At 42.7% G+C, this 13,464-nt stretch overlaps 1 protein-coding gene across 1 annotated transcript in view; it reads right to left on the minus strand.

Moving 5' to 3' along the window:
- Positions 1-13,464, minus strand: part of CDAN1 (codanin 1) — a 31,513-nt gene that overhangs the window by 2,593 nt on the left and 15,456 nt on the right. The window contains exons 13-26 of the mRNA XM_030483542.1: positions 12,597-12,740; positions 11,769-11,935; positions 11,088-11,169; positions 10,299-10,388; positions 9,432-9,486; positions 8,277-8,410; positions 7,215-7,318; positions 5,592-5,741; positions 5,081-5,144; positions 4,516-4,594; positions 3,392-3,549; positions 2,490-2,597; positions 2,041-2,104; positions 649-851 (exon numbers count right to left, since the gene is read on the minus strand). Coding sequence (XP_030339402.1) covers positions 649-851; positions 2,041-2,104; positions 2,490-2,597; positions 3,392-3,549; positions 4,516-4,594; positions 5,081-5,144; positions 5,592-5,741; positions 7,215-7,318; positions 8,277-8,410; positions 9,432-9,486; positions 10,299-10,388; positions 11,088-11,169; positions 11,769-11,935; positions 12,597-12,740 — 1,602 coding nt within the window. The remainder of the gene's footprint in view (positions 1-648; positions 852-2,040; positions 2,105-2,489; positions 2,598-3,391; positions 3,550-4,515; positions 4,595-5,080; positions 5,145-5,591; positions 5,742-7,214; positions 7,319-8,276; positions 8,411-9,431; positions 9,487-10,298; positions 10,389-11,087; positions 11,170-11,768; positions 11,936-12,596; positions 12,741-13,464) is intronic.

Below are 13,464 nucleotides of genomic sequence, written 5' to 3' on the forward strand. Positions count from 1 at the left end.
ATGGATTTTGTGTTCATTTCTTTATCCCTATACAATTCATGGTTTTCTGTGTGGATGAAAATGTGGAGAAAGGAATGAAAAGATAAAGCACATTATTTATCTGGGTGTGGCAGTGAAGGACATCAAAGAGCAACATCCAAAATGAGTGCAAACTCCCTTGAGTTCATACATTTTATCGTACTATAAAGTCTATAAATTTCTAATTCTCAGTTTAAAAACACATCAAGTATTTAATTCCTGTGTGTTCAAGAACAGATTGAAATATTCTTTACTTACCTTCTGAAATAAGCGGGGTTTAGCCTGCAACTAAACAGGGCAATTTTCAGATTCATAACTGGGGATCTTATAAGATAACACTGTATCAGTTCTCAACCTCCCTAGCCGAATGGGCCATTTTGCCATTTGTTCATTAAACTGTTCCTTCCAGACAGCCCCCCAGACAGGTATCAAACACTGACAAGCAGTGTGCAGCCCTCTCTTCCTCTGCCCCTGCAAAAACAACACTAGCTAGTGGCTGACCAAGTCCTGCTGGCCTCATTCATACAAGCCATCAGCTAACACTGCAGGCAGGCTCATGTAGAACTCCTGCATGAATGTATCAGACCAGACTGGACAACTGGCAACTCCACAGATTGGAATCAGCTTTACCTCTCGCTGCTTAACTTCTGCAAGATAACCAATGTTCTTCTTGCTGAAGATCAGCTGCACAGGAACAGGTGTCCCAAAGTCCTCCTTCCAGACAGAAAGCAGCAGTTTTAGAAGGGCACAGGTGGGATTATTCTTCACACGCAGCCTCTCAGAGGTCTTCTCTGGGGACTCGACCCTGAGACGCAGAGGAACACGATCTGAAACTAAGAAAAGGAAGAAAAGTGAACTTCTATAGCTGCATATTTTACTTTTATAGCCACCATCTTGGTCCAACAGCACATTCTGCAGAGCTGGTATCACCGAAGTAAAAACACTTAGTGAGTGTAAACCAGGGAACGTAAGAGGACTGGAGTTTAGAAACATGCAAAATCATGGGCTTTGAAACTGTACAGACAAGTATTACATAGGAAGAGAGTTATACTACTCACATAAAGAATACCATTTGGTCGGCATATAGCCCCAAGTCTTGAAGGACAACTGACTAAATAAAAGTCAGCCTAACGTTTAATAAATCAGGACCTAGGTGTTACTCAAAGGAGAGTAACACAGTAAGACAACATTTAAATCTATAAACAGATTAAAGAGTTGTTCATAGTTTTGACTATAGGCAGAGTTGTATACAACTGAAACTAAAGCTGAACAGTGTTTCACTGCAGCTAAATACGCACAGAGAGAAGACACCAGATCCTCCTTGGTACAGTCTAATGGAACAGGGCAGGTTTATACTGCTGCCCCCCAGAATGAAATTTCATAATATTCAGATGTGAATTGCTTTCTGAAAGAATGAACCATGTATAAAACTTCTTAGGAAGGTTCTAAACCCAGGAAATTAGAAGGTTGCCCAGGGAGAAAAGACCTGCATCCAGATCCTACTGAGAAAAATACTGTATTTAACACACTAGAGCAAGGGGGAGAGAAAGAAACAAAACAAAACCAAAAAAATATCCACAAAAATGCCCCCAGAAGTCACAATACACAAAAAATAAGCTACTTCCACATTCTCTCCTAAAAAAGCCATAAAAATATAATTTAAGGGAACAGGCCTTTATTTTTAGGGAAAAAAAACCCCTCATCCATAACTTTTCAAAGACAGAAATCCTGGAAAACATATCACATATTTGAATAAAGGTATCAATAAATAAAATCCAATGGAGATGTGAATAAGGACACCAGACCTGAAGGATGGTTGGTTGTAGTTTAATGCTGTTTTGCAGAAGGTGGAAAGGAGGAAGAGCAACCACCCAAACTGACAGAAAGAAATCTGCAGACTCAATGACACCAAAAAGAACCAAACATCCATGAGAGTTCTAAGTACTGAAGTCTGACCCTAAGGATTTAAGAGAACTGTAATAACAGATTTCAGTCTTAAATAGCTTATCATGACTGACTTACCCAGCAAAGAAGCCAACTCAACCGTGCATTTTGCCAGCTGCTGTTCTGATGTGGGACACATGAACTGGAAAACACAAAACACAGTTGTATCTTTGTCCCCATACTGCAGACTGGACAAAACAGGGCTTCACAAGGGATAAAAATATCAGAGAAGAGCAGGCAATTTACAGCAAGAGGCACAGAGCTGTAATCAGGAGACCATTAAAGACTGAAAGACAAGAAAAGATCAGATACGAAAAGGGGATCCACAAAAGGGCAATTTTAAGTACCAAGCAGATCTACAGAGTATGAAAAAAAGCACTGCAAGTTTGTCACATTTGAACTCAGACAAAAACCCTTCCACTGAACTCAACTGTGAGGCGAGGCAAGGCAAGCCAACAAGTTTACAGTTATGAACACAGCTCAAGGTGGCCCAAGAGGGTTTTTGTTGCTTTTTTTACTACTTCTACCTTTCTGCATCGAAGCGTCTCACTCAATCTTCCCAGCAAGCACTCCAGCCAGATGTAGTCAATCACTTCACCCTCATCCCGTGGGCCCACAGCAATACAGAGCACATCCTTGATGAAAATAGACAGCAGTAATTCACCTATTAGTATCCTGCAATTCCACAAACAGATCTTTGGACCTGACAGAGCAGTTCATAGATAGTTCTTATATCCCCATAAAAAAGAAAAAATAGCTTGGATCTAAAGCAGAAATTAAGTCTATACCATCACCTTCTTTTTAAGATATTCTGATTCTGCCTAGTTACAGCTGAAGGAAGGGGCAGATGCAGATGGGCAAAAATCTTTCAGATTCGTACGGATTCATCTGACACTTAATTTGGTGTCTAATTCCTGGTGGGTAAGATGCAACAGTCTATCAAGCTCTACAGAAATGAAAGGACCAACAGGAAATACTCTAAATAGAGACCAGGAGACTCTCCACAAAAAAAGCACGTCTACAGAACAGTGGCTACTTTGATATGCTGACTCGTCAGCATGCGGTACACAACCCTCATCACACTGTGGTTTCGACGCTACTCAGATCAAAGAGGCCACTGCCATGCTACCAGAAATCTTGTATTTGAGATAGTACTCCTGGCCAGGGAACTCTGATCTCCACAGACAGCAAACAGGGAGATGAAAAAGAGACCTTTCCATTGTGCTTCCTAAATGCTCATCACAATCATTTCCTTGGAACCAGAACACCCCCTTAAAAAAATAAAAAATCCAAAAGACCACACACAGAGAAAACCCCACACAAACAAACAAAAAACCTCCAAAAAAAACCCCAAACACACAGCATGTGTGTGAAATACGTGAAAAATAAAAAAGGACTTAGGGCAAGGTGGGAAGTAAATACTATGAACCTTAATCTCATTGATGATTTGGGAGGGAAACGGAGCACAGTGCTGACAGCCTGCAGGGCAGTCCCTTCTCAACTCCAGAGCATCCTCGCTGGGCAAGGCAAGTCCTGGGACTTTCAGCATTCTGTTGAAGGTTGCCTTCACTTCTCTTTTGATAAGTGCTACAAAGAACAGGGAACAAATCCTGTTTTCTTCAGCTTTTCTCTTTCCAGCAAGGCAGACTACTATTAGCCTCTCATTCTGAGGGCCACGATGGATGAGGACAGGACAGTTTACACTTTCAAACCCCTCCCACTCTGAGCTACTGTTATATTTAACGGGCAGAGGCACAGGTAGAGAGAGAGTGTTAACCCACAGCTCTAGAAGGCAGCCAACATTACCACCAGGTACCATTGGCAACTCATTTGCCATCAAAATACTTCATCAGGTTTACTGAACACAGTAGCTAAGCCAGGAAGTGATGCCAAAGCAGAGAGCTGAATCAGCGTGATCATACCAGTTCAACCACTGTGCCCATGAAAGCCATATGTTTTCTACCAAAAGTAAGTCTTGACCAGCATCCAAAACACTAAACTCCTGCTGCTGCAAATGGTGCTGCATACTCCTCCCCAGATTCTTGGCACAACCTCCTAAAAAAATGGGTTTTCAGAGATTTTGAAGAGTTGCCAGAGCACTATTACAGAGTAGAAGGACTATAGTTGCCTTCAGCCTGCTGAAGACACACCCAGTCCAAAAGGAGTTTGTTTTACAGAAGATTTCAGAAGCATTCGGTGCACGTGGACCAGCTGCCGGTATCATACGTCTGAAGTGCTAAGACAACTTCAGCCTAGATGACATTTTCAGAAGCAGCTTTCCACAGCATCCATTCTCACCATCCTACGAGCCTCCATAACTAAGAATCACTTACATGGGGCCAAGCCTGAAAAATCCCTGACGAAGGTTCTTGGAGCTAGAAATCATTCCTCTTATTCCTAAACAAGGAGGACAGAGCAACTGCATGCTTCCCACTAAAAGAAAAATTAGGACCAAGTACTTTATATAACACTGGAATAAATTCTACCCTTGATCTCAAAAAGAGAGTACAAGACACAGGGTTTCTAACCACATTTGAGGGTAAAGAGACTCACCTGCAATGTTAGCAGAAAGCCAGCCACAGGCTTTCTCAGTAGCCAGATCCACTGCAATGTCTTCTGCACTACTTAAAACCTTTACAGGGAGGATAACAAGCGATAGGAGATTTACTACCAGCCACAGCACTACAGCCAGTGAGAAATCTGAAAGAAGTCTAGAGGGGAAAAAAAACTTAATTCTGGCATGCAACATGAAAACAGAGCACCACCACCTCTGTGGGAACCACTATTCTGAGCAATAGGACTGATCCATTTTGATTTCCTGAACCTCATCAACTCCACACAAACCCCACCAACTCTTGAGGAAGTTGATACGAAAACAAAAGCATTATCCTTGCAAAATTAATATAACTTATACACCATTCTAGTCTCAGCAGTTCGCTATTGGCTAGAGCATCACTTCAGCCAGAATATCCAGGGCAGCCTGGCAGAGGTGACTCTTCTCAGCTATTAATGAGGCATCAACGATTCCATTGTCTTAAGTCATTAAGGGATAAGTGAAGCAGCAATGGGAAAATGGTAATGACCCAGGCCTTTAGTAAGTTTTAGTGAGAATACATACGGCTGCAGATGTCTCTTCTGGCAATAACACCCTTACCGCCTCAGGACCTTTCTTTTTGCAAAATCTGCAAGAAAAGAAAGAAAACGTGCCACAGGATTAGTCAAAGTTCTTGGACAGCACTCAGAGGTTCATTACTGTTGCAACTTTCACACACTCCCTTACAGTCAAAATCAGTTGGAAGACTGCAGTGAAACAAATCAGACTAAAGAACCAGACAAGGAAAGAGCAATTGCAAGCCACCAAGCTGCAATACTCAGTTCTCCAAAGAGGGGAGATAGAACAGCTGCAGTGGATGTCCGTTCGGAGCTGGATGCAGAGGGACACACAGCACCTTTATTCATTCCTACAAATACGGCATTAACTGGCTGGAGGCACAGCAGTCACCCTAAGAAGAGCAGAGGTCAGGGTTTATAATTACCAGAACCTAAGCAGGCCAAGCCAAATTAGGCTTACAGATTCTGTAGTAAGAAGAGAAGGGAAGGCACAAGTTTAAGTAACTTTTCCTCCTTACTCTCTGCCTTTGATGAGTGCCTGGGCCCCTTCCTCATACAGATGAGCGCACACCTCTTCAAGCAGCTTGTCATGGTTGGCATCCTCCTCCTTCACTTTATCCTGCAACATGACTTCAGCCCTTTGAACCAACTCTGCCACCAGTGTTGCTCTGTAAAAACCCAAGAACAATCTCACAGACTGAAATCAATGCAGTCAATAGCAGTGCACACTGTTACCAACTGTTTTCCCCTATTTAGGAGGATACCCATCTCAGATGTAATACACCATTCTGCTAAAAAAGAATTAATTACACTGCATTTAGTACTGCATCATCTCCTTGTTCTTTTTGTAAGGAAGAAAGCAGCAGTGAAGATATCAAGACCCAAGAGTCAAAAGCCTTTAGGCTTTAACAGAAACATATATGATTAGAGGTATCTTTTCTGGCAGCATTACCCTTATGTTCTCAATGGATAGCAGTCAGAAGTTCAAAGATGTCAACAGCAGCCCACTACCACCGGCATTCCTTGGGGGCTGATGCTGTTTGATGTTTTCAAGTTGGACAATGGGACAGTGGAAACTCTCAGCAAGCTCATGAATGACATACTGGAGGGCAGGGCTGCCATTCAGAAGGACTGAGAAGGCAAAGGAAGGGGCTGACAATGCACCTGTACAGACTGGGCTCTACTGGCTATGGAGCAGCTCTGCAGAAAAGGATCTGTAGTTCCCAGCAGACAAGCCAAATGAGTTAGCAGCGTCCAAAGGCGGCCAACCTTATACTGCACCGATGTTTGCAACAGTGCAGCCAGCAAGCCAAGCGGCAAGCTTCCCTTGCCACTGTGAAGCTGCATGTGGAGTAATGTGTGCATCTTTGGGACCCAAGTACAAGAAAACCATTGACAATTTGTGTGACTGCAAATTGAGGAGAAAAGAAAAAAATATCATTTAGGTAGCTGGGATGCTGGAACACACAACCTACAGGAGTCTGGAGAAGCTGGTTTCACTTAGCCTGGAGAAGAAAGGAAGGTGAAGGAAGGGTTATAGAGGACAGAACAAGACTCTCCCAGGAAGCGTGCAGCTAAAGGTTGACAGGCAACACACAAAAGCTGCCACAAGGGAAATTCTGGTAAGATACAAGGAAACAGTTTTCACAAAGGCTGGGAAAATTAAGCGTTGGAACATGGTACTAAGAGGCTACTGAGTCCCCATCAGATTTTCACACCTCAAGTGAAAAAGGTGGCAAGCAACGTGACCTAACTTGAAAGCTGGCCTTGCTTTTAGCAGGAGTTTGGATCAGATGACCTCCAGAGGTCCCTTCTGACCCCAGATTTTCCTATCATTAGCAAGAACATTCTGATAGTGATACGAAAGAGATATCAAGTTTCAAAATGCAGTACTACGTTCACATTCCAAATGTCCCAGCGTCATGTAACCCTCCTCTCTGCATCCTTTCACAAATTCCCCTCTATGATGGCAATCAGATGTTGCTGGACCTCACTGTTACAGCCTTATACAGCCTTGGTGTTCTGTTATACAGCATACTCTGAGGGAAGCTTTCCTTCCTCCCCATACACACAATTTTAAAGGATCAACTCTTTGCTTCATTACTTTACTTTAAGTTACACAACAGATCACCAGCACTTACTTGATATGCTTAACACAGTTGGATCCCACCCTCTCTGCCACAAATTCAACTGTTCTCCGTAGGGAAGGAGGCTGGTTGTGGAAGAAGGCCTGTTCCAACTCTACCTGTTCGAAAGAAAAGTGCCAAAATTGAGAAAAGGGCTCTGCCCAGATCCTCCTCTCCTCAACACAGGAATGGACAGAACTTCTATCTGGAATTGTGCTAAAGGAACACAATCTGCCTACGCTGCAACTTTCTGCTACCGTAGCATTCTGCACCCCTGCAAAATATTTGCTCCCTATTTCTTTCTAACCATTTAACCCAAAGCTCATTATCAGGGTTTATGAAACTACAAAAGCAAATGCCCAGTAAAGGGAAGAACGGAAGAGTTCTGACAGCACCTACGAGTAGTGAGTCACCACAAAGGGTTTGTTTTTTGAAAGAAAGGATCCTCTCTTTTAATTATAAGCTGTTAATCCTTGTAGGGTCATACACAGTTCATTCGTTCAGTAGAAAGCGTGGCTACAATCTAACCAAAACAGAGTATCAGAAACATACTAACATTTTACGTTAACATGGAGGCAGACAGCAATAGGCTAGTTGTTCCAACTGCAAGAATTTTTCATGGAATCACAGAATGGTTTGGGTTGGAAGGGACCTTACAGCTCATCCAGTTCCAACCCATCTGTCACAGGCAGGAACATCTTCTACTAGACCAGGTTGCTCCAAGCCCCTGTGTACAGCCTGGCCTTGAACACTGCCAGGGATGGGGCAGCCACAGCTTCTCTGGGCAACCTGTGCCAGTGTCTCACCACTCTCACAGTAACGAATTTCTTCCTAATACCTGATCTAAATCTACTCCTCCTTCAGTTCACTGAAAAATCTTAACACCCACATGGTATCCCAGCCATGTGGCTATAACAGAAGAACGACGAGTAAGGATACTTGACTGTTAAACAATGTTCCCTGATGCCTAGGCCCATTTTTTTCTTTCCCTGTTATCTGGATACCACTGTGTACCCTACCCTCACACAAGCAGTTTCTCCTGCCCTGCTTCCCCTTGTGACTCCCTGATTTTGTTACCTGCAGTTTCCTCTGTGTGACAGAAGCTTTGGGTGCCAAGGACTCTGCAGCTGTGGGAGTGATTTTCCTTATAAAGCCACCATTTTTTGCTCCACTACCAGCCACAAAAGAGGCAAGCAGTTTCCGCAGCTCCCCTGTACAGAAAAACATGCAAAAACAGCCATTGTCCCCATAAGCAAGGGAACAAACCAAAACTCAAGAGAGACTTCCACATCGCCAGTCCTGTTTCCAGAGCAGATTCTCTCAGCTTCAGTCAAAACAGAAGTTTCAGAAAAGCAGAGGGGCATCCCACACATTTAACTGGCAGAGCACAGCAAGGCAGGCAAGGCTCCCAAGATAGAACAGGAAGCTTCCAAAAAGCTCCCTGGCACATAGGACTTGTTCAGAAGGATTAGGGAGCAGTCATTTCTATGCACCTCTTTCAGCATGGCAAGCAAGAACTGTAAAGTCTACAAGGACAATAAGGCAAGCAGAGTTACACTAAATTCCAACAGGGTCAGGAGAAAATACCTGAGGAAAAGCCTCAAGACACATTCAACCCCTAGAAGCTTTCATGACGCAGGTTTACCACAGTTATCCTAGCACCTAAATCCCAAGAAGCAGAGCACCATCCCACCATCTGGGACTCTATTGTCTAGAGAAGGATTTCACCAGTGGCAGTCAGATATCAGGAAAAAGATCTCAAACAACAACCTAATAAAGCACCAGGGCACAAAAGAATTCTTTCCCTCTGCCTGGCAGCAGAAATATTCTTCAGGATCAAGGCATTCCTCACAGTACAAACACCTCTCCCTATACGTAGGATGGAAAAGTTGTACATTTACTTCTTATAACACTTCCTAACAGTTTACAAAAGGATGAGTTCCCCTGTCCCTCTGTATTCAAGCTCTGTAGATCAACCATCCTGACCATGTAGCCTCCCTTCCCCAGCTTTACCAGATACTATTCACGGCTGCATGAGCTTTTGCAAGATAGCTGAAATATAACTATAAGGTTGATTCATACACAACGGAGACATGAAGATGTGAGAAGAGGTAAGAAAGATGATCCAAAGACTCACACCACCAAAGGACAAATATAAATAAAAAATTAAAATAATAATAAATACATGTTAATATATTTTATTTCTATAGCAAATGTAAATAAAATACTCACCAAGATAGGGACAGCAGGTATACAGTAACTGCTGATCCACCAAGGGGACAGAGTCCTGGTGAGAAAAGGACACAGCAGGAAATAGTCTTCAGCAAGTCAGAAATCCCATATGCATGGAAACAGGCAGGCTTCAGAACTGCCTTTCCATGAAAACAATAACAATAACTGGATTCCAAATCCACAGTAAAATTAGGAACTTTGCAGCCCAAGCATTCAGTCCAGGCCTGTAACACAAAATGAGCTGCTCTACATGCAGTTAGTGTAGCTCAACCTTTGCTTCTGACCACTGCCAAAGCCCAGCTGAAAATTGATGGTTACAAAGGGGAACCAGGACTGTTGCCACAGCTACTACTCATGAAAGAGAAACCTACCCATGGAGGAGAATAAATGAGGCACATCTGCTACGCATTACACCTCCACAGGTGTCTTCACCACCCAGACTCACTTGAACGCTGCACTGTGAAGTAATGTCACCCACTATTCCACAGCACAGCCAGAGGCATGGGGGAAAAGCAACTTCAGACCACATCCACATGGGCAGTGTGCACTCATTTGGTGGGGGGGACCAAATCCAACAACAAAAACCAATCCTCTAGCATAACTGGGCACCTATTCTGCAAGCCACTGCAGCAGATGAGATCACTCTGCCTGACAAATGGCCCCAGAGCTGTAACACACAGAGTTTACAATCCAGGATGCAATGCAATTGAGGTACTTGGACAAACTGGGGCATCACATCCATCAGCCTATATATGCTCAATGCAGCTGCACTGAAGCCAAGTTCCTGATAAAATCTGAATCTCCCAAGGACATGCTAGATCCATCCTCATCAACAGATTGAAAGGACATGCTACTGCACTAACTCACCAAAGCCTGAGCAGATGTCACAGTATCCATCATCAACCCCTCCTGCCTGACATCAGTGGTGAAAAACAACTCTTCAGGGACTGATGGAACCTGAAACAGAAACCTCAGCAGTTACAACCCAAACAGCAACCAGTAACTTACCCCATTTCTGACAGAGGACAATAAAATCTTACCAACCTCCCACCCACAAAAAACCAGCTAGTGCTAACTATCCTCTCTGCCCTAAGAAGAGCCTTTCCACAAAATCAAAGACTTAGTTTGATCACAATAACATAAGCCACCTCCCTTACCGTCGCATACAGCATCTTTCACCTTTCCAACAGGTTCCTGCTAAGCAGTTACCTTGCTTCCAACTGGAGGCAAAAAAAGGGTTTTAGAAGTTCACCACACACCATCCCTTTATCAGATGAAAATTCCCCAGTAATTCAAGGCTGCCAGCTAGCACTCCATTGGAAGCACAAGAGCTTCTAATTCTAACAGGAATCAGCTGACAATTTGATTACAAGGATGCAGATTTATGAGTACAGAATGCGTTTCAGCAGCAATCAGAATTCCTATTGCGAAAAAAAAAAATGTATCTTGCTTCACAGAATTCCACTAAAGGAAAATAACTCTCCATTAGAATACAGAGGATTCTTTAAACCCCACACTGGCATAAAAAAACAACCAACCAAAACCCAACAAACTTCTGCTCTGCAGTGTTCTAATCCATTTAAGTACTATCTTCTATTGAATTCTGTGTCCTGCTTTTTCTTTAGGGAAGAGCTGTGTCCAGACAGGAAACTCTACCTGAAAAAGCCAACCCAGAACTGCAAGGATCAGCAGCTTGTTCAGGAAACTCATCTCCTTATCTTCAGAAAGGACCATTAACCTGCCATGCAGCAAAAGCAGCAAGAGAGAGTGTTAAATTTCAGTAGCTCAACTTTCATCAAGAAAAAAAATCCCAAACCACTCACTTTCTAGTTATACTATTTGTCACCATGTACACATTCCTCACTTGTCTGCCTAACAGTGGAGAGCAAGCTCTACCTTTTTGTACATATGCATCTGAATAACATGCTGCTTTAAGAAAAGACTGTATTAGGTAACTTAAGAATGTGCCTCGTGTACATAGATGCAAAACTAGGGCATAGAAAGAAAATGTGTATATAGAAAGAAAACATTAGGCATAGGAGAGCCTGTAGGTTTAAGGTTCAAATTCAAGGTTTAAAATTCACAGCTGCAGATGCAGAATGAGTGAACAGGTATTTAAAGAATTTTTGTTTACTTAATGAAAAACCACATATTTAAACTAAATATTCATCTCTCAGTTTAGGATGTGCTCCCTTTGCAGCTTTCTGTAAAATAAAAGTACTTCTCTAAGAATCCCAACCTAGGGCCAGTGTGCATTCCCAAACACCAGACACCTCAACCAACCAAGCAGACCTTCACAGGAAAGTTCTTAACAAATATCTTTTCCCAGGCTCTTACCTGTATACCTGCAGCAAGAGACAAAATATTTTCCTGTAGTAATCAAGGAAAGGAGCAATATGATCCACAAGGGAAAGGTACTCCACAATCCAAGGAATAGTGAGGATGGAACGATGATCCTGAATAGATTGTCTCAGAAGCTTCAATACATCCAATACAGGCAGGGTCTTAATGGACAACAGAAGTCAAAGCAGCAGTTTGAATTTACCTTTTGATACTTAAAGAAAAACTTAATCTATATTTTGACTTTTCTCTCTAGGATTTCATCTTCTGTACAAGTAAGAGGTGACTTCCTGGCTAATGAAAACATTTCTTCACACATGAGCAGAGGTAAAAACCACATATGATAGCAACCAGAGGTCCCACTGGGGCTTTCAAAAGCAAGGCTATAAGCCTGACTATGTACAGGTGGAGTCAGACTTGTATTCAGTATGACCATGTCCTTGCACTCAGTATGACACACTGCTAGGATATGGGTGTGAAACTAACCAAAAACATTCCCAGTAGCTGGATTTTACACTATAAATACAAGTCTTCTTACCTAGGTCAGAGCTCTGGTATGACAACTCCAGATTAGCAGAAATAACAGAAGACTGAGTACCTCACCATCAATGCATTGCTCACTTTTCTAGCTTCCACAAACTCCTTTGTCCTTTGTTCCCAACCCCAGAATACACAGTAGGGGCACAGAACAGTGTAACATCATCCCTGGAATCACAAGCTTGCTTTGAAAGGGCATAACTATCCATAAACCCTTCCCTGGATTAGAAAACCTGCCTGTCAAGCAGAAAGTCATGTTGGAGTTTTTAGAACAGTTTGGTTTCTTACTTGGTTTCTCAAGGCTACTGCAGAGTCTTGCAAGTCTCTAGTTGGTTGCTCCACAGTGCGATATGGCAAGAAAACAAGAAAGCCCAGGAACTTGGCGAGGAGACGCAGGCTTAACAGGACCACAGTGAAACGCTTCTTTTCATCCTGCAATGAAGAAAAACAAGCTGGGGCAATGCTACCCTGAACTGGCAAAGTAACTACCAACAGTAAACTTCCACTCCCTTCATGTAAAAGGACCACATACCTTCATCACTGCTTTTAATAAAGGTAACTTTCCAAAATACATATTTATCAAGCAGTTTAAATTGCTTGTGCCTTCACTGCTTCACTTATAGCAAGAAGAAATTAATTCAAGAGCTTTCTAAAACAAGCAGCTGCTCAATCACATCTTCATACTAACAACTTTGGAGTCAATGAGAGGGCAGAGAGCTGATCCCGTGTTGTGTCCTTCATACCATTGCTGCTGTGTAAGTCTTCATGAACCTTTGGCTGCTACTTTGCTAACAGATCATAAGCTATAACACCTCCGATGAGGTATAGATGAGCGAAGAAACAGGTATGAACAGGGTTGACTACAAATTCATTCTAACTAAGGTCTTCATACATGGAAAAGTAACAAGGAGCTACTGCACCTGAGAGCAACAACTGGACTAAGTTATTTCATGGCTCTAACACAGGGTACAAACATCTTAAAAAGAGGCTCTCTCTTTCCAAACTATTGTGCATCATCTCTTATGACACAGTTCTATGAAGCACCCTGAAGCATGCAACTGAACTGCTAGGGGCTCAGACGTCCATAACAAAGTTGCAATGTTATGACAAAAGCAAATGAAGAAGCTCTTGTCCTGCGAATATAACAGTAGAAACT

This window comes from Strigops habroptila, chromosome 4 (genome assembly GCF_004027225.2).
Source record: "Strigops habroptila isolate Jane chromosome 4, bStrHab1.2.pri, whole genome shotgun sequence".
In the NCBI taxonomy this organism is placed as follows: Eukaryota; Metazoa; Chordata; class Aves; order Psittaciformes; family Psittacidae; genus Strigops; species Strigops habroptila.